The sequence below is a fragment of the Ambystoma mexicanum genome, chromosome 11 (genome assembly GCF_040938575.1).
Source record: "Ambystoma mexicanum isolate Mex_15411 chromosome 11, UKY_AmexF1_1, whole genome shotgun sequence".
NCBI classification, from domain to species: domain Eukaryota; kingdom Metazoa; phylum Chordata; class Amphibia; order Caudata; family Ambystomatidae; genus Ambystoma; species Ambystoma mexicanum.
Window position 1 is genome coordinate 1,250,243,083 of NC_090934.1, and position 19,212 is coordinate 1,250,262,294.

At 47.3% G+C, this 19,212-nt stretch overlaps 1 protein-coding gene across 1 annotated transcript in view; it reads right to left on the reverse strand.

The window, feature by feature from the left end:
* LOC138504281 (surfactant protein C-like) overlaps nt 1-18,234 on the reverse strand; it is a 38,949-nt gene extending 20,715 nt beyond the window's left edge. The window contains exons 1-3 of the mRNA XM_069624668.1: nt 17,972-18,234; nt 17,066-17,209; nt 3,589-3,726 (exon numbers count right to left, since the gene is read on the reverse strand). Of these exons, the coding sequence (XP_069480769.1) occupies nt 3,589-3,726; nt 17,066-17,209; nt 17,972-18,013 (324 nt within the window). The 5' untranslated portion in view covers nt 18,014-18,234. The remainder of the gene's footprint in view (nt 1-3,588; nt 3,727-17,065; nt 17,210-17,971) is intronic.
* Nucleotides 18,235-19,212: the final 978 nt, after the last annotated feature.

A 19,212-nucleotide genomic window follows, 5' to 3' on the forward strand; every position in this document is an offset into this window, starting at 1 on the left:
GGGGCAATATGGCAGCAAGGGAATGACACGACCCAGAAGCTAACAATGGGGAATGGGGGCAATATGGCAGTAAGGGAAGGAAGCAAGCTAGGAACTAACAATGGGGAATGGGGGCAATATTGCAGCAAGGGAAGGAAGCGAGCCAGGAGCTAACAATGGGCAATGGGGCAATATGGCAGCATGGAAAGGTAGCGAGTCAGAAGATAACAATGGGGAAAGGGGGCAATATGGCAGCAAGGGAAGGAAGCAGGCTGGGAACTAACAAGGGGGAATGGGGGCAATATGGCAGCAAGGGAAGGAAGCAGTCCGGGAACTAACAATGGGGAAAGGGGGCAATATGGCAGCAAGGGAAGGAAGCAGGCCAGGAGCTAACAAGGGGGAATGGGGACAATATGGCAGCAAGGGAAGGAACCAGGCCCGGGAGGTAACAATGGGGAAAGGGGGCAATATGGCAGCAAGGAAGGAAGCAGTCTGGGAGCTAACAATGGGGAATGGGGTGCAATATGGTAGCAAAGGAAGAAAGCGAGGCGGGAGCTCGCAATGTGGAACGGGGCAATATGGCAGCAAGGGAAGGAAGCGAGCTGGGAGCTCGCAGTGGGGAATGGGAGCAATATGGCAGCAAGGGAAGGAAGCAAGCCCGGAACTCACAATGGGGAATGGGGTGCAATATGGTAGCAAGGGAAGAAAGCGAGACGGGAGCTCGCAATGGGAAATGGGGGCAATATGGCAGCAAGGGAAGGAAGCAAGCCCGGAACTCACAATGGGGAATGGGGTGCAATATGGTAGCAAGGGAAGAAAGCGAGACGGGAGCTCGCAATGGGAAATGGGGGCAATATGGCGGCAAGGGAAGCAAGCAAGCCTGGAGCTAATAATCAGGAATGGGGGGCTATATGGCAGCAAGGGAAGGAAACAGGAGAGCAGATCTCCCAGTCCCATGTTAGTTGGGGACTGGAGGGGGTGGGCACCTAAGTGTTAAGGAGCTATTTCTCCAAGAGGAGGCTCTTACATCAAGCAAGTGCCGCTGCGACAGTCTGAAAATCAAGCAGAACCTCTTGCATTCGCTTTCAGATTAACCAAATCCTTGACCCTTTATCAGCTTGAAAATCCACCAAATCCTCCTCTTTCCATTAAACAAAATATAACAGGAAAATGCAATAGATCGCTTCAGCTGTGAAAGTTTAGTGAAGTCACAGTAATTGCCAGCGGCTTTTGAAATCTTGCCAATTGCACATTTTGCTGTTTTTCATTTTGCAAGCATCTATTGCTGACACCCACGGCTCCCACCTGGAATAATGAATAGACCCTCACACTGATAGCATTTATAATTGGCTGAGGTCAAGATGAGTGCATCACTTTGCAATCAGTGTGGCCAGCTTAACTCATATTGAATTTCTCTGGTATTGCTATTTCTCTGGTAGTTTTATGCGTATATCACAGCAGTAAACTACTTTACTGTTAGCTCTGTTCCCACCTTCCCATTCACTTACTAAACTAATAATCTTAATATTTGGTTCTCTAGGGATGCTCTCTACCTAGAGATATATATTGGTGAATGTGTGTTTCTATGTTCGGGGTTGGCTCCAGCCCCATAACAGTTGGTGGGATGAAATGTTGGCCTACCATAGACATAACAGTCTGCGGTGCACTGCCGATAGTGAAACTTATCCAACCCCACTCATTCGCCCTGCATAGGGTGGGGTCCGGCCCTGTGCTATCACTATGGGCAGTTTGGGGAGATTGGCGATTTTGCGATTGTTGGCTCCAGCTCCACAACAGTTGGGGGGCTGAAATTTTGGCCCAAGGTCAGCATACCATTCTGGGGTGTACTGGCGATGGTGAAATCTGACCAACCCCACCCATTTGCCCTGCACAGGGCAGGGTCCGGCCCTATGCTATCAGGATAGGTGATTTTGGGAGATTGCCGAGTTTGCAACTTTTCCAAAAATTGGAAGTTATGGCACTAAAAAACATACACAAGGCTATAGCAGCATAAATGACAACCCTCCCGATTCAGGCGGGAGACTCCCGATTTTTTCATTAAAAACTGTACTATTTGTTACTGTCTCCTGCCTAAAATAACAATATCCCCAATGCATTCCTATGGGGAAAATACATGCTCTCGATTTTGGTGCTGAAATCTCCCTCTCAAGGGATTCAGAATGTTGGAATGTCTGTAGCAGACCCGCATGCATGTCAGCTACAGACCCGGGCAACTCTGGGCAGTACCAGTAGTTTATAAATACATGTCACAGAACTTCGTAACTTTCTAAATAGAAGTAATACCAGTGAAGGTTCACAATTTACGAGTCACCATTGTTCCATGCTCCAGACCTGCCTACATTTAAAAAAGAAAAACCCGGAACTCTATGTCACCCCAACGCCCCACCCACACCCACACAAGACTCCACCCACTTGCCTCGTCCACATAGTTTAAATAAAAGGCAAACACCACAGTGTGATGCCAGAAAGGGGGCAGGATTTGCTCGCAATGCTATTTATCCGCCCAAACACCTCCATGTCATTGTCCGTTAGTAGTATGTTTATAGCCAATCAGATGAAGGTGTCGGGGAATTTGGCGGCACTGCCGTAAACTTGGAGACGTACGCTCTTGCCTGGAGACACAGAGAAGAGCCTGGATATCAGGAGGAAGATTGATCGGTGTGTGCGTGGGGGAATGGATTTGGAGTTGGCGTGGGTTCCCAGTCACAGTGGCATTTTGGGTAATGAGTTGGTGGATCGGACGGTGGGTGAGGGTATGAGAAGGGGAGCGATTGATGTGAGGCTGCCTTTGAGTGTGGATGAGGTAAATGCTGTGGTGGTGAGACGGGTCATAGAAGAGTGGCAGGAAACGTGGGTGAGTGGGGTGAAGGGCAGGTGGATGTTCGGTGTCCGTGGGAAAGTGTCAGTGAAGGTGGATGCGGGGAGTCTGGAATGGAGGAGGGGGGAGGAGGTGATGCTGAATCGGTTGAGAATAGGACATGTGGGGCTGAATGACTGTATCGAGTAGGGAAGCGTGAGTCGAGGGACTGTGCAGTGTGTGGGGTGCCTGAGACTGTGGGGCATTTTTTGCTCAGGTGCAAGAGACATGTTGTAGAGAGAGAATTGATGAGGGTTCGGTTGTCTGCACTGGGTGTGGCTGAGATGAGTGGGAAGGCTTTGCTGGGAGGTGACGAGGTGAGAGGCAGGAGGAGGAGCAGTGTGTTGTTGGATTTTGTGAGGCAGACGGGGCGGTGGGAGGAGTTGTGAGTTTATGTGGGCTATGTGTTAATTGGTGGATTGGTGCACATCATCCTATTGGATGGGGAAGTGCCTGCGTGGGTCTGCCCACGCTTTCAGTAATTAAGAAGAAGAATAAGAAGAGCCTGGAAGCCCAGAGTTTCCGGTCTAACGCCGGAGACTATCACGTCTGCCACGCTCTGCATTTTGAGATACAATTTTCGTGATTGGAAAATCAAGCTGAGTCCACCATCATAACTGAACTCCATGTAATTTGGAGCTGTGCGCAACGCAGTTCATCTCTTTAAAATGGCGCCGTGTGTGGTGTTAACTTTTCACAGTCCTGCTAAGCAGGCGAGCTCCAGGACTTACGTTGGTGTAGTCGTACAGGATCGTGGACGAGGAGTTTTTCCCGGTCACGTAAAACGTCGCCACGCTCTCCTGCTTGTTGACTGTGGCTGTCTGCTGGGAGTTAGAGCCGTCTGGGTTTTTAAAAGACATCTGAAAAATCTGAAATGAAAAGAAACTCCGTGAAGATTAATGTTAAATTTACTCACGTTTTTTGTAGTGAAGAAAACAATGAGCAAGCTGAGATGATGTCAAGTTTTCTAGAATACATATTTTGTGCACTTATTTGTGTTTTCTTAGTTTCTGGGGTCATCTTACCCAGAAATGTGAATCCGTTTTCGATTGTGATATTGTTTTGTCGTATAGTATCTTCGTTGGTCCAGGAGGACGATGTCGCATATAGGTGATGTTATGTGTGGGTCTAGTGTTTCTAATACGAGAGAGCCTCATGACACCGTCATGACGCCTCTCTAATAAAAGGGGCTCTGCTGGCACGCACAAGGGAGTGCAGCAGAGCCCCAGGAAGCGGCAACTTGTGTCTTTTCCGTGGGGGGTAACTGCTCGTGGTCACGGCCTATCCTTGCAGCCTCGCCTGTGTGCCCCCAGTGCCGAGGCTGCTACTGCTGGTCTCTGGCCTTGGGGTAATACGTCCGGTGATCTGGACGGTGCAGGTTGAACCCCTGCCTACAATCAACTGCGTGACCGCAGTGCCGGTGTGCGCCGTTGGGGGACCCCGACACAGGACGTGACCCGCCCCGGTGACCGGAGGCGGGCCACCGCGGGTGAGGTGGTGGTCACGTGTCATGCGAGGACGTACGAGTGGCGAGGTGCTACATGGACAAAGGACCTGAATTTTGAGGCGGAATATGGGATTTTGTTTGTTCTAAGGCACTGCTGGGTCAGAGAGTAAGCCGAGTGCATCGCTGAAGGTACCATATAGTGCAAGGGTCTGCAGTCTTTGGCTCTCCAGATGTTTTGGACTACAACTATCCTTATCCCTAGCCTTAATAGTCAATGGCGAGGGATCACGAGAGTTGTAGTCCAAAACATCTAAAGAGCCACAGGTTTCAGACTTCTGGCATAAAGAAAGATAGTGGGCATTATGCGGGAGAAAAGCAGGGACAGCTAACACTAATTTGAGGCATGGGGAATTGGTAGAAAGCCATATTGCTTGCTATGAGCCAACCAACTCGAAAGGAAGGTGAGCGTGGCCAGGATTGTCAGGACGAACGGATGCTATGTGTCTGTTTTATGCAAGCATAACTTCCCGCCCTTTCTTGCGTAGAAAGCTAGTGTAGCAAAGCAGAAGACATATCAGCGCATATGTGTACTGTTCAGGCTTGCCAGAAAAGGAAACCCATCTATAACCCAAAAGGAGTTTGGAACTAGCCCCGACCAAATACTTCTCAATGAGCCTAAATGTTTGATCAAAATATGATTTCTGTGCATGCAACACCACTTGTTTAGCATCGTATATTAAAAACTGCAAATCGGGTCCAAACAAAGGCAACTGAAACAAAGATGTCACTGCGAGAGCACATCACTGATTGCATGCAGTGTGTTCTATCAAGGCGTCCATAGACGGAAGTGAGGGAATCATAATATAAGAGCATACATGCCAACATGCTCCATTCAGGAGATTCAAGTCCAGTCTTGGTTTTAACTTTGCATTGTGGGACTGTAGTCCTAGATTTATAATGCAGACACCCAGGACTACAAGTCCCAGAATGCAAAGTTAAATCCAGGACAGGACTAGTATCTCCCGAATGAAATGGGGCATGTTGACATGTTTGTAAGAGATCTCTGTATGGGAAGCCCTTATTATGTGCTCTCTTCAACTCTGTGCCTGTGTGTGGACGGCTCCGCAGGACCGCTGCATGCAATCAGTGATGATCAGTGATTGTATGCAGTGTGTTCAGATGAACTGCCAGATACGCAGGTGAGGAAATCGCATAATAAAAGAGCTTCCCGTTGTTCACAGACGGTATGGGGAAGTGAGACCCATACCCACTTAAGACCCTTCACCGCACATCATACTGATCACCTATTGGACATCCCCCTCTCCCACATATGTCTTTGATTGTGTTTGTTAATGTTTGGCACATAAACTTTGGTTCTAAACATTCTCGTTGGACTTCATTGCTTTAATAATGTGTGGCTATGTTGTGATACATGCAGTTGTGAAGGGGAGAAAAGAGGCGAGTGGTACTCTGGTGGTTTAATGGTTGCTGTCTAAAGTGCACTTTGAAAGCCCCAAATTCCTGCGCTTCCATGGGGTGTCCATGCAATCAAGTTTGGCACTGATTGCAAAAAATAGATGGTAACAATAACCACGTCACTACCAATTTCCATCCCTCCCTAACCAACAACATATCTCGACACACAGCTCTGCCACCAAAACAGCCCATATTGCACAGTGGAATGTACACCACCAGGAGGAGCACTGCATTTCCCTAAACACCACATTCACCCACTGCAGCTACACCAAGACAGCTCTCTGCACACCTTAAGGACTGCTCTGGCAGACGGGACAGACAACCACACAATTACTTTAACATCCTGGAGCACACATTAAGCACTGCTACAGACAGCTCACAAAATACCTAAAACATGCTCCCTACCAAGAGCCATCTCTTTTCAGATCTGCACACATCAGCATTGCAACAAAGCAATCTTGCCCTGCTACTAAATATGTCCTCTACCCTACATCTTGCAGTTCCTGAAGCTCCTAGAAACCATGAAAATGGCACAAGGCACGCTCTGCAAGATTCAATAACATAGCATAACAGGCCATACAGCAGGGCTTCACCCATTCACATTTGGGGCAGTGCTTTGGATGCCCAAGCAACTTCCGTGACTGGCACTGGCGCCAGAGGAGGACATGAGGATTGGTTCTACTGCTGTTACTTGCTATGCACACATCTCTGGTGCACTGAATGGATGGTGAGACTATGGGGGTCATTACGACCCTGGTGTTAGGGGTTTAACGGCGCCGTAAAAGGTGTCGGCGCCGTTAAACCCTTAACGCCTGATTACGAGGACCCTTTGCGGGACCCGACCTTAACGTCTGGTTTTACCAGCCGTTAAAGTAGGGTGCCACAAAGGGACCTCGGTGCTAATTACGGTACCGCAATATGCGGTACCATACTTAGCGCCTTCCCCAGTCCCATTGAGCCCTATGGGGGGAATATGGGAATGGGGAAGGGCCAAGGTGAAATGGGGAAATACCGCCCCGCCAACCTTGGAATGGGGCGGTATTTCCCCATTCCACCAAGGCGGACTCGTTACAACACCGGCACCAACCATGGTGCTAATAGCGCCATGGTTTAGCGCCGGGGTTGTAATGAGGGCCTATATGTCTGCATGTCATCTGAAGTGGTGTGGTTCTAGGTGGCGGCACTGGCGGTCGCTGACAGGAGTAGAACAGTACAATATATTGTCCCTAAAATGATTAAATCTGCCCCGCTGTTAGGGCATTTTTTGTGCATATAGTGTGAACTTATAAGGACTCTAATGTGTGCAGTTATGTAAGAGTGAGATCAGCTCCTTTGCCTAGGATTCACACTTTGGCAAAAAAGGGAATGTGGGATTTTTTGAAGCACTTTGCCACACACCTACCAAAATTTACGTGGTAGAAATATTTGACGTTTGGATTTCAATGTCTAAAATAATACTGCCTTATGAAATGTACTTGCAAATTACACGAATTGCAGCAACCCGACAACATACGAATCCTTATAGAAACATGTTTAGCTCAGAGAGTATTACTGTAGCTTTATTTTTGACATACTGAAAGGAAAACTATAAGTCCCAGAATGCAAAATAATGCAAGCCTGAAACATCTCCTTTTTAACACAATGGTAGTTTCACTACTTTGAGAGGCACACGGAAGGAAGTTGTGTCATGAAATAAGTTAGGTATGGAGATTCTTCGTAACAAACCTCCAGCTTGTTATGCGTAATGTTAAGAACATTTGACTATGGACATAAAGCAACCTTTTTTGCATGTCAAGCTAGTAGACATCATGAGTATAAACACATCGTTAAAAAGGGGTTTAATTCTGTTGCTCTCTTTAACTGATTTGAAAGTGTGCATAGATATGAAGGTAGCTGGTGCTGTTTGGGGTCTTTCAGTTGGAAATGTCCTGGCCATCACGCATAAGAAAGGCTTTACTGGCAACGCAAGAAGTGTGTTTGCATGTCGTTAAGGTGCTGGCTGCACAGCACCCAACCTCCCTGTGTGTGCGCCTCAGGCAGGCCGTGACTCATGGGCAGTGTTTGCTCGTGCAAGCAGGCATGATTTTAAATGTGGCTCTTTTGTGACCCTTTCAACTAAAGGTCCACACTTCAAAATGAAAATTAACTAGTGTTACCAAGTACCAGTGCTCTAGGTTACACTTCCACCCACGGCCGGAGCTAGGTGCACTTGGCCCCGCGCTCATGGGGCCCTGCTCAGAGGGTGTCGTTGACTCCCTCTTCTTGGAGGCTGCCGCGTGGGCCTTCGGCTCAGAGTATGTAACCTTGCTGCAGCGCACTCTCAGCACACGAGCGGTACACGCTGCACCATGCATGATGACAGGTTTTACCTCGAGGTTTGGCTCCCTTTTGTTTCTTCTGTTGAGTCAACTTATCACCTGTTAACATCCTGTTGCGACACTGGCGAGACAAATGCCCCCCTCCCAGTGGCCCAATAGGCGCTGCAGGCCTCTTAACCACAGCTGATTGCTTTCTTAAAGCAGAGCTTTTAAAGTGGGTGCGATTTACTAGTAGCCTATTTAGGAGACCATTTAACAAGGCGTTCTTACCGAAGAACTTCCAAGGGGCATTTCTATTTTGAAAGCACATGCAAACCGGCAGTTAGCTGCCTACAATCTGTGCCTTCCTCCAGCACAATTAAACATATCCCACAGAACCCTCCAACCAATAGTGCAGGCCTGCCCCCTTCCCAACCCTTCAGGATGACACGCTGTTGACAATGTGGGCAACCCAGGTAGACATTCGCCCACCAATCCCATAATCCCCGGCCCGGGGAAAACCAATAGAAGTTACTAGCAGCACCATTTACATTATTGAAACTTGACAATAGGTGATGTTTTTATTACACGGCCGTGGTAGTTATGGTTAAGTTGGTAAACTCATAGGAAGAGCGGGGGTGCCAAATTATTCTTTTTCTTCCATAGACTGAATGGGGAAAAACTTTGCGTGCGGCTACAGGCCGAACAGCCAGACGGATTTTCACCAAATTTGCAGCAGGGGCTTGTGTCAGAAAGCGTGCTTTTGTGTGTTTGGTGGAAACCGGACCAGTACTTTTGTTGCAAAGAACTGAAATGCACATCCCAGAAAATTTGTGATATCTGGGTCCGCGGACAGAAGTGTCATTGGCTCGCGGTATGGCGTGCTGTCAGAGAAGTTTGGACGCGGCCGGTGGTTGGCTGGAAGGAAGTGTGGTGTGCGTTAACATTTTTTGGGAAAGCCGCCATGGTGTATCGGCGGAAGGGTTTGGAAAATGTACCGAACGGAATGTGCTGGCATCAATAAGGGAGGGAACGGGTGGGGGAGTGAGAAGTGGTTCATGTGACATATGCAGGCGAGTACTTTGTGTGGTGATTGGAGGCAGCTGTCGTAACGGCCCCATAGCTTCTGCCGCAACCTGTTTGCAGCGACCTCTTTTCATGGTGAGTGGTGGCAGGTCAATTGCAGAAGGGGGGTGTATTGCACATGACATAGGTTGGGTGGAAGTGTGGGTGCCTGTGCGCTGCGGATAGGATGCAGTAGTTGGGCACACAGTTGCATGCATGCGCTGTGGTTGGAGATGCTGTACTGCAAAGTCATGTAGTGTGGGCACTGGGTGCAGTGTTTGCATACTGTCAGTATGGTAGAGGGTACGGTTGAAGGGCAGCTTGTAGGTGCTTGGATAGTGTGGTGTGTGCACAATGTGTGCAGTATGGGTTATGTAGTAAACATGTTGTGGTGAAGTTGGCAGTGACACAATTCTTTCTGAGTTGGAGAGGGTAAGACAATAGTATATGAATGAAAGCACGTAAGGGTGCCGGAGATAGTGTAATGTTTACACATTTTGGTTACTGTTGCATGTAACACTGTGCATGTCCATTGCGGTGTGGAGGTTGGTTAGGAGTCCTGGTGCCAGTGGTGCATATGTGCATAGTGGTAGTTGGTGACATGCTGACAATCATGGTTGCATTACGGTGCAGGGAATGTGTGTAAGGAGCACACCCAGTGGAGCAATGCAGGTTTCACAGTGCATGAGGCACAGGGTGGCGATCTTTGGAGAATGGGTGATGAGCACATTGTGGATGTGCTACAGCACCACAAGTGAGTTGCAAAGTGTTTATTGTGCATTCCGTGGTTCTGGTAATAGTTGCAATATGCTACAGTATTTGGTGTGCGGCAGGAGAGGGTGAAGTGAGAAGTTGTGTAGTGTGGCCACAGGGTGCAGTGTGTATGTAATGTCAGTATGGAAGTGGGTATAGTAGAAGAGCAGCTTAAATGTGGTTGGTTACTCTGCTGTGTGCCGATTTATTGAAGCAGGACCCAATGTTGTGAAGCTGTTGTGCATAGGTTGGCAGTCACACAATACTTTGTGAATGGCAGTGCATAGGGGTGGTGCAGCAGTGAATAGGGGTGGTGCAGGCTGTGGTATGTTTGTGAATTCTTCTAAGTGAGACACGGTTTGTTTCGTGAATGGGTATTTTATGGTGTGGGGGAGTTGGGTAGAAGTGCCGCTACGTATGTTACGTATGGGCATAATGTTAGGTGCCAACATGGTCGCTTGCTTGAATGTATATTGTTGTGGTGGGTGTGGAAAGGGCTACCATGTTGTGTGCATGGCCAAAGGTGTGCTGGGTGCATCTTAGGATCTTTGTGGATGCTGCAATCGTGCATTCTTTAGCAGAAGTTTCTGGTAGAGGGTCTTTGCTATCAAACGGAATGTGTAGTAAGACTGTTTAATGCTCAATATGGAGTAGTGTATAGAAATGACAGTGTGCAATGCATAGGTTTTGTATGCAATTGCTGCATGCGTGTTTGAATATTTGACAGCACCCAATGGGGAAGTGTTACAAAAAGTGACCGTGCAAAGGGAAGAAGTATCGTCTGAGCTTTACTGGGCTGCGGCCCTCACTGTCGATGGGAAAGCGCACGTGCACATCCTGTCATTATGAGCAATGTGGAAAGGGAAATGGAATTGTGGGAAAAAGGCAATTATGAGTTTAGGGCGTGGTTCACAGGAAGGGGTGGTACCATTTCGTCCCAATACAGTGTCATGAGGGTGGTCGCGATGGAGAGACGCAGAGTGCTTATCGTTGGTGATACCTTTGTGCGCCATCTGCACAGGTTTTGTGTGCAAAGAGGCGTTGCTGGTAATTTCGGTTTGGAAGGAGTGGACACTTTGTGGGCCTGTCAGGGTGGCTGCAGGTTTGGGGGGGTGGCTCGCCTGGGCAGATATGTGGCGTCCATTACGAACATTGACTTTTTCATGGTGCACTATGGAAGTCTACATTTGGGTTACATGTCGTGTGGACGATTAATCCGTCACCTGAAGAGGTTGCTGACCGCAGTGATGTGTATTTTTCCTGCTGCCAAGGGGAGTATGGGTCCATGACGGTGTAATCTGTCCCCAGCCAGAGGTCGGAAGGTGTGCTATAAACAGAATTATGCTTGTTTATGCAGACTGCTGGCATGTTCTCCACCCACTATGAGATCATGAAGTCGCAAAATATGTAGTGGTTCCGTAGAAATGGCATTTATTTGAGCGCCATTGGCAATGCCATTTTCTTTTACACTGTGCAAAAAGCCTTGACCAGAATGTGGTAAAAATGTGAGGAGAGGCAACCAGAAATGCATATAAAGAGAAAATACAAAAAGAATTGCTCACACTCACATCGAACCCAAAATAAAAAATGAAAACCTTTACACATGCACGATGCAAGACTGCATCCCCTACCCAGTTTGATATTGTTTAACCTCCCAGCACCCTCACTATCCCGTAAAAGGTAGTGGATTAGGCAGTACTTTCATGGGGTACACGTGGCACATCCTGGTGGCTATGTGGATGTATGCGGGTGGAGAAATCTGCATACTTTCATTGAACTGTGTAGTGGACGTGCTTTAACCCAATGAAGTACAGCTGCAGAAAAGATAGTGCAAAGGGAAGAAGGACTGCTCCAGCTTTACAGGGGTGCGGCCCTCATGCTACTTTGGGAGGCGCACGTGCCAAAATCTGCCCTTTACACCACCTTGGCCAATTGCCATGGCAGTGTGGGGATTAGCCAATCAGGAAGTGTGGGAGTGGTTAACAGGGCGGGGAGGTGAAACTGTTGTACATTATACTCTGCGTACTGAGGGTGGCTGACATGGTGAACCGCATTGTGTTCACAGTAGGTGATCCCTTTGTCATATATGTGCACACCTAAGCCCTGAAAAGACACTTTGAAGCCACTTTTGGTTTGGAAGGAGTGGAAGCTTCGTGGAACCCTGTGTATGAGTGCAATTTCACCGATATGCATGCTCTTTGCAAAGACCTCGCCACTTTTCCAGTAGTAGATGTTATGGTCCTCCATTACGGCGGCATGCATATGGGTTACCTGGCTTGCTTACATTTGTTCCGTCGACTGAGGAGATTGCTGGATGCCGACTATTAAAGGGTCTGCCGCTGCACGTGTAATGTTATTCAGGTCCACTCGTGTCTCAGGATGGAAATGTTACCATAAATGATGGGACCGCGCATGCGCTCAGTGAGTGTTTACACCGGGGGCCGCTCAATCCAGACAGTATTGCGATTACCCTGTGCTTGGCCTGGGACGGGGGAGACCACTCACAGGGGGACAGCCGCATGGACTGGCACACACAAAAGCGCACCCCCTTGTGAACCAGGGATGCATGTTCATGTTAAGCAGACGCTCTCCCTGGACTCCCCCCTACAATCTGCCAGCGCATACACACACTTACTGGCTGATATACTTCTTGACTTGTGCCACCCACAGAAGGCAGGTTTTTGCTCGTCTGTTGTGTGCACAGCATAAGAGAGAAAAGACACTTCTAAGTAAACTTAGAATTAAAGTGAAACCGAGAGAGGAGCTTAAAACGCTAGGTTCCATGATAGGGACTTCACTGGGTACAAGTCGAGGTTACACGTGGGTGGGTGGCATCTGCCCCCTTTTCCCTAAACAAAACGAATCCACTATGACCAGTGCTGAAGGCAGGATTGGACCCTCGGTCCTCAATTTGTCAAACCAGAAAATTGGCCACTAGACCACGTGAAAGCACGAGCGCAATTGGCATACAATGCCTCACGTTGGGATTTTGCTTTGCAGTGAATATTTCAATGCAGGTTCTTGGTTTTAAAAGGGGCTCACCACTGATACTTTGCAGGAGAAATATCTTCTCTGAGGTTAATGTTTACTAATTGATGATTAATTCTCTGAAAGACGCTTGCTCGCTTTTCCTTTGCACTTTCTTGACCAGGAAAGGCAATTGAATGAACTATTTTGCTTTAAGATATGTTCACTTCGTGTGACATCACTTCCCATTGCGTATGTCAAGGGATGCCCTCAACTTTTTATTTAGGACTTTAGGACTTGTGCCCCGATGGACTTTAACATTTGGAAAGATGGCAGTGCCAATGAGGAGCAGAAGGCTTGGGTAAGGGGTAGCCGGGAGTCGGTTGGACAGACGTGAGTGGAATGCATGAATGCCAGGTGGGCAAGAAAGCAGTAGCTGAGAAGCCTTGATAGTTTGGTGGAATGCCAGGGGTAGCTTGCCTGGCCATACTATGAACCGCTCTACCGCTCCTGGATATGCCTGTTACTGCTGTGGGCATAATTTGATGTCAATGCACCAGAAAAGTCTGTAGGATCTCAGATTCCATAGGATTTGTCATAGAGGATTTTTCTTCATCAAAATGGGGACCTACACTGCCTACCACCATTTGTAATCCCACTGCATATCCACAGGACTATGTGGTGGTAACAGTAATTCCATTTGGCGGTATTTCAGCAGATTTACCACCGATATACTGCTGAATCTTGTCATGAGGCCCATATTCCTGCTGGAGTCTCTTGTGTGTGTATGTCTTGCATTAGAGAGGGAACCTCTCGAGCATGCCAGGGCACAGTGTTACAGTACGATAGGGTCAGCGGAGAAGTGCTGGTTCATTGGACAGATACTATTAGCGGCTGATACTATTAGCGGCTGATAGTGTTAGCGGCTGATACTATTAGCGGCTGATAGTGTTAGCGGCTGATACTATTAGCAGCTGATTCCCTTCTGTTACACGATCCTCTTATGTGGGTAAAAACCTTATTCCCAGGAATAAAGATTATTTCCAAAAGTAAATATCCATTGGGACTTTGAAATCTCCACCGGCATGTTATGTTACGTTCTGTTATGGTAAAAGGCTTTGATGATGTGCCAAATCAGCACCTTGGTAGTTTCAGAACTACGAGGCTTGTCAGTGGAGTGGTGACCAGGGGGGGCGTTGCTAGGGGGGGGCTAAGGGGGCTATAGCCCCTGATCTTTTGGTTGTAGCCCCGGATAGAATCTCAGCAGCTACAGCCAAAAGACTAGCTAGCCCCCAGTCCCAACAGTTCCGACATCAGCTTAGCCCCGGGTCTTTTCCAGACCTAGCAACTCCCCTGACCAGGGCTATCCAGACCCTAGTCTGCTCGAGGAAGGAAAATGGGAGAGGGGGAAGATAAGAGGGTAGAAAAGTGGGAAATAGATGCTACAAACACAGGGGGAGAGGGATGCAGCAGGGGAAGGGTGTTCTGTGGTGGAAGCGTGGGCGCATGCCAGGCCTCTTAGGTGGACCATAGTCCTGCAAAAGTGAGGAGGTGTCTTGGAGTGTTGTGATCATTGGCTTGGGTTTCCAAGTCAGATGTGGAGAATGTCAAGTGCATGAAGGGCTTGCAAGCGGGCATGATCGGGCAGCCCTTGAAGTCTGGTGGTTTATTTGCCCAGGCATCTCTATATCTAGTACCCCCAGGTCAAAGGCCTGCATATTAGCTCGGATTGGGGTCTGCAGATATGTGAGCAGATAAGACGACACCACTGGTATACTAACAGGGGGCAGCTCCAGACCCCCACAGTGAAGGTGACAGGATTTTGTGTGTAGGTCCTGGAGGTTTTTCTCACCAGGTGGTGCCTCTGCAGGAGCTGTCACGAGAGCCCTGAAAGTGGTAGAAAGTGTCTCAGCTGCTTCTGCTGCACCCCCAGTAGGTGTCACGCTGGGCTGCCAATCCTTTTCAGTTACACTATCGCTTTGTTTAGAACATGCGTTTGTAATGGGCAGCAGTGTTATCAGGGACTGCAACAGAGAACTCAAAGATTCTTTCCCTGACACGTCTTGGCTCCTGCTATGCGTTAATGCTCGTCGTTTAATGTGCACAAACAGGTCCACTTTTTATGTGAAACTGCAAATGTTAGTCTTGCTATACATAACAACTAGCTGCAAGCCTCTATCGAACAATGACTACAAGCAGCAAGCGGATAACTTTCTCACAAAGGCTTCTCCCGTGTGTCTTTAAATATTGAAAGTAGTGCAACCCACAGGGCAGTAAGCAGTTCTCAAGTTGTCCCATGACATGTTTGAAATAATAATTAACAACTCATCATAGGTTCATACCATATTGCATTTTGGTTCTTGTAGTTCAGCAATTATAACATTTATAATGTATACAAGAATCCAAATATAAATGCGCTAAAAATACGGTTCCATGTGTTAATCTCCCTGCAAAAATATCACCATACAAAAATATCGCTATATTTTTGCGGCAATATTAAGCCATGGTCCTGCGGCCGACACCCCCGCAACCCTGGTCCCATTTACCCCATAAATTATCCCCACCAATAATATCGCCTATAGCCTTACCCCACGACCATATATATGGCGATATTATTGGTGGTGATAACATTACCTGATACCAAAAAAATCAGCACTTAAGGAACATAATATTAGTAGAGTTCTGTTTCAGCATTTTGTAAGGGACAAGCATGTGAACAAATTACTGATTTGAAGTCATAAGATAGGAGGTGGTGTCTGCGTTACTTGCTCTGGTGAACTTCAGAATGTTCCTATTCAGCAATTACTTTTAATGCATATTACACTTGAGCTGCAAAAGAGAAACCAGTTACTTCTACCATGTACGTGGCATCCAGCCATGAGGCTACATGCACATATACATGCAAAAGAAGAGGTCTTTGTGCCACATGCAAGTACATTTGGGAATTCTGGCAGGACCATAACTGCCTTTTAGCCTTAAGCATTCAATAAAAGCTGTATCATATATTTAGGTTCTAGTAACATCTGTTATTTACAGTACTGCTCCTGGCACTCAGTGTCATGCAGTGAAGTCTACGCCAGGTAGCCTCGACTCTAGTGGCATTGTCGGAGTGGGAAGGGGTTAACCGAGGACATGGCTGATTAGGTCTTGCCTTCTTTTGTGGCCATGCATGGGGTGACAATGCAAAAACAAAGAGGTGATGGCTGGAAAGTTTAGAATTCATTTTAAACATTTGGTAATTGCTCTGGGCAATCCTCCAGACCATTGTGCTTCGCCTACCAAGCCATGACAGAAGAGGAAATACTATATGCAATCAAGCATGGTGCAACCCAATCTGCTAGGTCACATCCCTTCTGCACGAGACCACAAGCATCCCCAGACATGTTTCAGCCTCATTGAGCATCATCCATGAGGAGTAGCTTTGGTTTCTAGGCCCAGCATGCACAGGACCCACATCTGGTCATACCCGTTCCACTTGGGGTGACAAAGCAAAAACAAAGAGGTGATGGCTGGAAGGTTTAGAATTCATCTTAAACATCTGGCAATTGGTCTGGGCAATCCACCAGACCATCGTTCTTCGCCTGCTAAGCCATTACAGAGGAGGAAAGACCATTTGCAAGAGCAATGGTCTGGAGGGTTGCTCAGAGCAATGTCAGAGGTTACGATGCATGCTACAGCTTCCAGCCATCACCCCATTTGTTTTGCTATAGTCACCATGAGTAGGACAGGTATGTCAAACATGGGTCCCATTCCTGCTGGGCCAAGAGACCCAAGCTAGTTCTCACTGATGAGGCCCAATGGGGCCAAAACATGTCTGGGGACGCTTGTGGCCTCGTGCAGAAGGAATGTGACAAAGCAGTTTGGGCTGGACTGAACATTTTGGGGTGAGACCAAGCCTGATTTGCATATGGTCTTTCCCCTTTTGCAATGGCTTGGCAGGCAAATAACAAAGGTCTGGAGGGTGCCCAGATCAATGCGAGAGGTTAAGATTGATTCTAAACTTTCAAGCCATCACCCTTTATGTTTTACTATAGTCACTCATTGGGTGAGCTATATCTTCCCCAAGCCCTCCCCTGAACAAAACAGCTTTTTCAATAGTTTACCCTCTCCCTCAGTGCTGCCATGCCGGATGCTCCCCTTACAGATATCCTTGTCTGTTCTTAGGATGTGTTAGTCTGGCTGGAAATACACAAGGCTACTCACTTTCTCTGTGTGATCCTGGGTCATTTTGACTCCAATCAGGATCGCGGCCACCGCAATCAGAGACAGGACGACCACCACCACAGAGATAATCACCACCTTCTTCCTCTTTTCAGGGGTCCAGCCCTTGGGGGATATGGAGTAAACCTGCAGGGGGAGAGGAGAGGCAGTGTTAGAAGCATGGAGCCGGGGAACCTGCCGCCCAGAGGCAATGCAAAGACACCAAGATCGCTTCAAATGCAATAGATTGACAGTCAAATTACAATACATTTGTGGACCAGCTAAAATACTACACATACATTGCAAACTCTAATAATGAAATATTATTTTATTCGTTTTTTTGTACAGATTATATGTTTTGCAAACAATTGAATACTTTTCAAAGGCATCTCAGTTCCCAAACACAAGGTATCTAGATCTGTATCTGTATTCTGAGCCACATTTGAAAACATTACAGGGAATGACATCAGCAGCTGAAGGTGTAATTGCAACTTGTGAATTTACAGATATAGTGACTGTTGGTGGATAAGAGCAGCAAAGGGCTAGACCAGGAGACTACAGCCTTTGGCCCTCCAGATGTTTTGGATTACAACTCCCATCAGCCCTGGCCAAAATAGTCAATGGCGAGGGATCATGGGAATCGTGGTCCACATATCTGGAGAGCCACAGGTTGCAGAACCCTGTGCTAGACGCTGCTATTGGTGAGTCATACCTGGTGACTTGCAGAGGAAATGTCCATGTTATGCGATGAAACACCCTCTGTCCCCCACTGCTAACCCACCCATCACCTCCAACCTCGATGGCGCCTCGTGCTTTGACATTGTGTATGAGAGCATTAGAAATGGAGGGCATGCATTTTATATTATAGACAACAGAATAAGGTAAAGAAAGTTAAACACAAAATCTTACTGGAGGGGACTCCACTAGATCGAGTTTGCTGCCTGTTTCCATCCTGCCGGCTGGTTCGAGAAGTCGTGGGTTTGGCGCTGGTCGGATCTTCTAGAGCATTGATTGAACAATGATGATGACTTGGTGGAAACCTCTGTTTTATACAGAATACACCAGGAAGTAATCAAAATATGTGTTTGCCCAGCACATACTCAGCATGCCATCTCTTTGACAGGTGTCATTGAAAAGGGTATTTCTAGAGATGTTTCTTTCTGTCACTTACTGGAAACTCCGTCTCAGTGTCGGCTCTTTTCTGGCAATGGTGGAAACATGTTTTTCTGCTCTGCTCACATATTTACACTGGTTCCTTTTCTATAAAATCAAAAATGTAAGGGCATGTGTGTATGTAATGGACACACCTTAAACAGGGGAATGCAAGTTCTGCTGAACATCCGAAAGAGCTGAGAACCTTTCATGGATTAGCCAAACAAATGGGTCATTTAGTGTGTGTTGAGTAAGTTAAGTTCTTGCCCGAACTTTAAAAGAATTTTTTTACAACCAAGAACAGGATCAGATTAGGACAGGAATTAAGGCTGAGCACTAAATAAACATCGCCCACATCCGTGAGTTGAATCTATTTGTGGGTTTTCGCACACTGAATGTGGGAAGATGGTGGCTGGCGGTGCGTCGCCATTTGAGGTTACTGTGTATACCGCTTTCAATGAAAAGTCAGAACAGCCAGGTTTATAAGCCACTTAGTTCCATTTAATAGATTAGAAGTCCATCACAACCCCCTAATTATTACTCCCTCTTCCTCCTGCCTCAACACATTCCTTCCTTAGTTTAAGGCTTTGCCATCCGTATAGAACCCTCACCCAATCTTTTTTCCTCATATCTGGTGTATATGCCTCTCCAACTTTGGCCTATTTTACGGTATGAGGGTCCGTAAACATCATGACTCCTGCTTTTTGTTCAATGAAAGGACTCTACCAAGGGATTGGCCACCAGTTGAGTGGACCCTCTAAATATTCTCTCCTCCATAATTTATTCCTGTATAAGGGAATTCAAGGGATACAATGTGATGCTCATTGTGACGTCTGGCAGTACTAGGAAGTCACGTGCAGTGCAGAAGACCAGACGAAAGAACATGTTTGGGGAAAATCACCCAGCTACGATTGCTGTCTTGCACACAGGAGGTTGGTCCAGAAAGCATGTAGGTGGAATGACATGGAGCGACGAAATATTTGACATCGTTGCTAGGC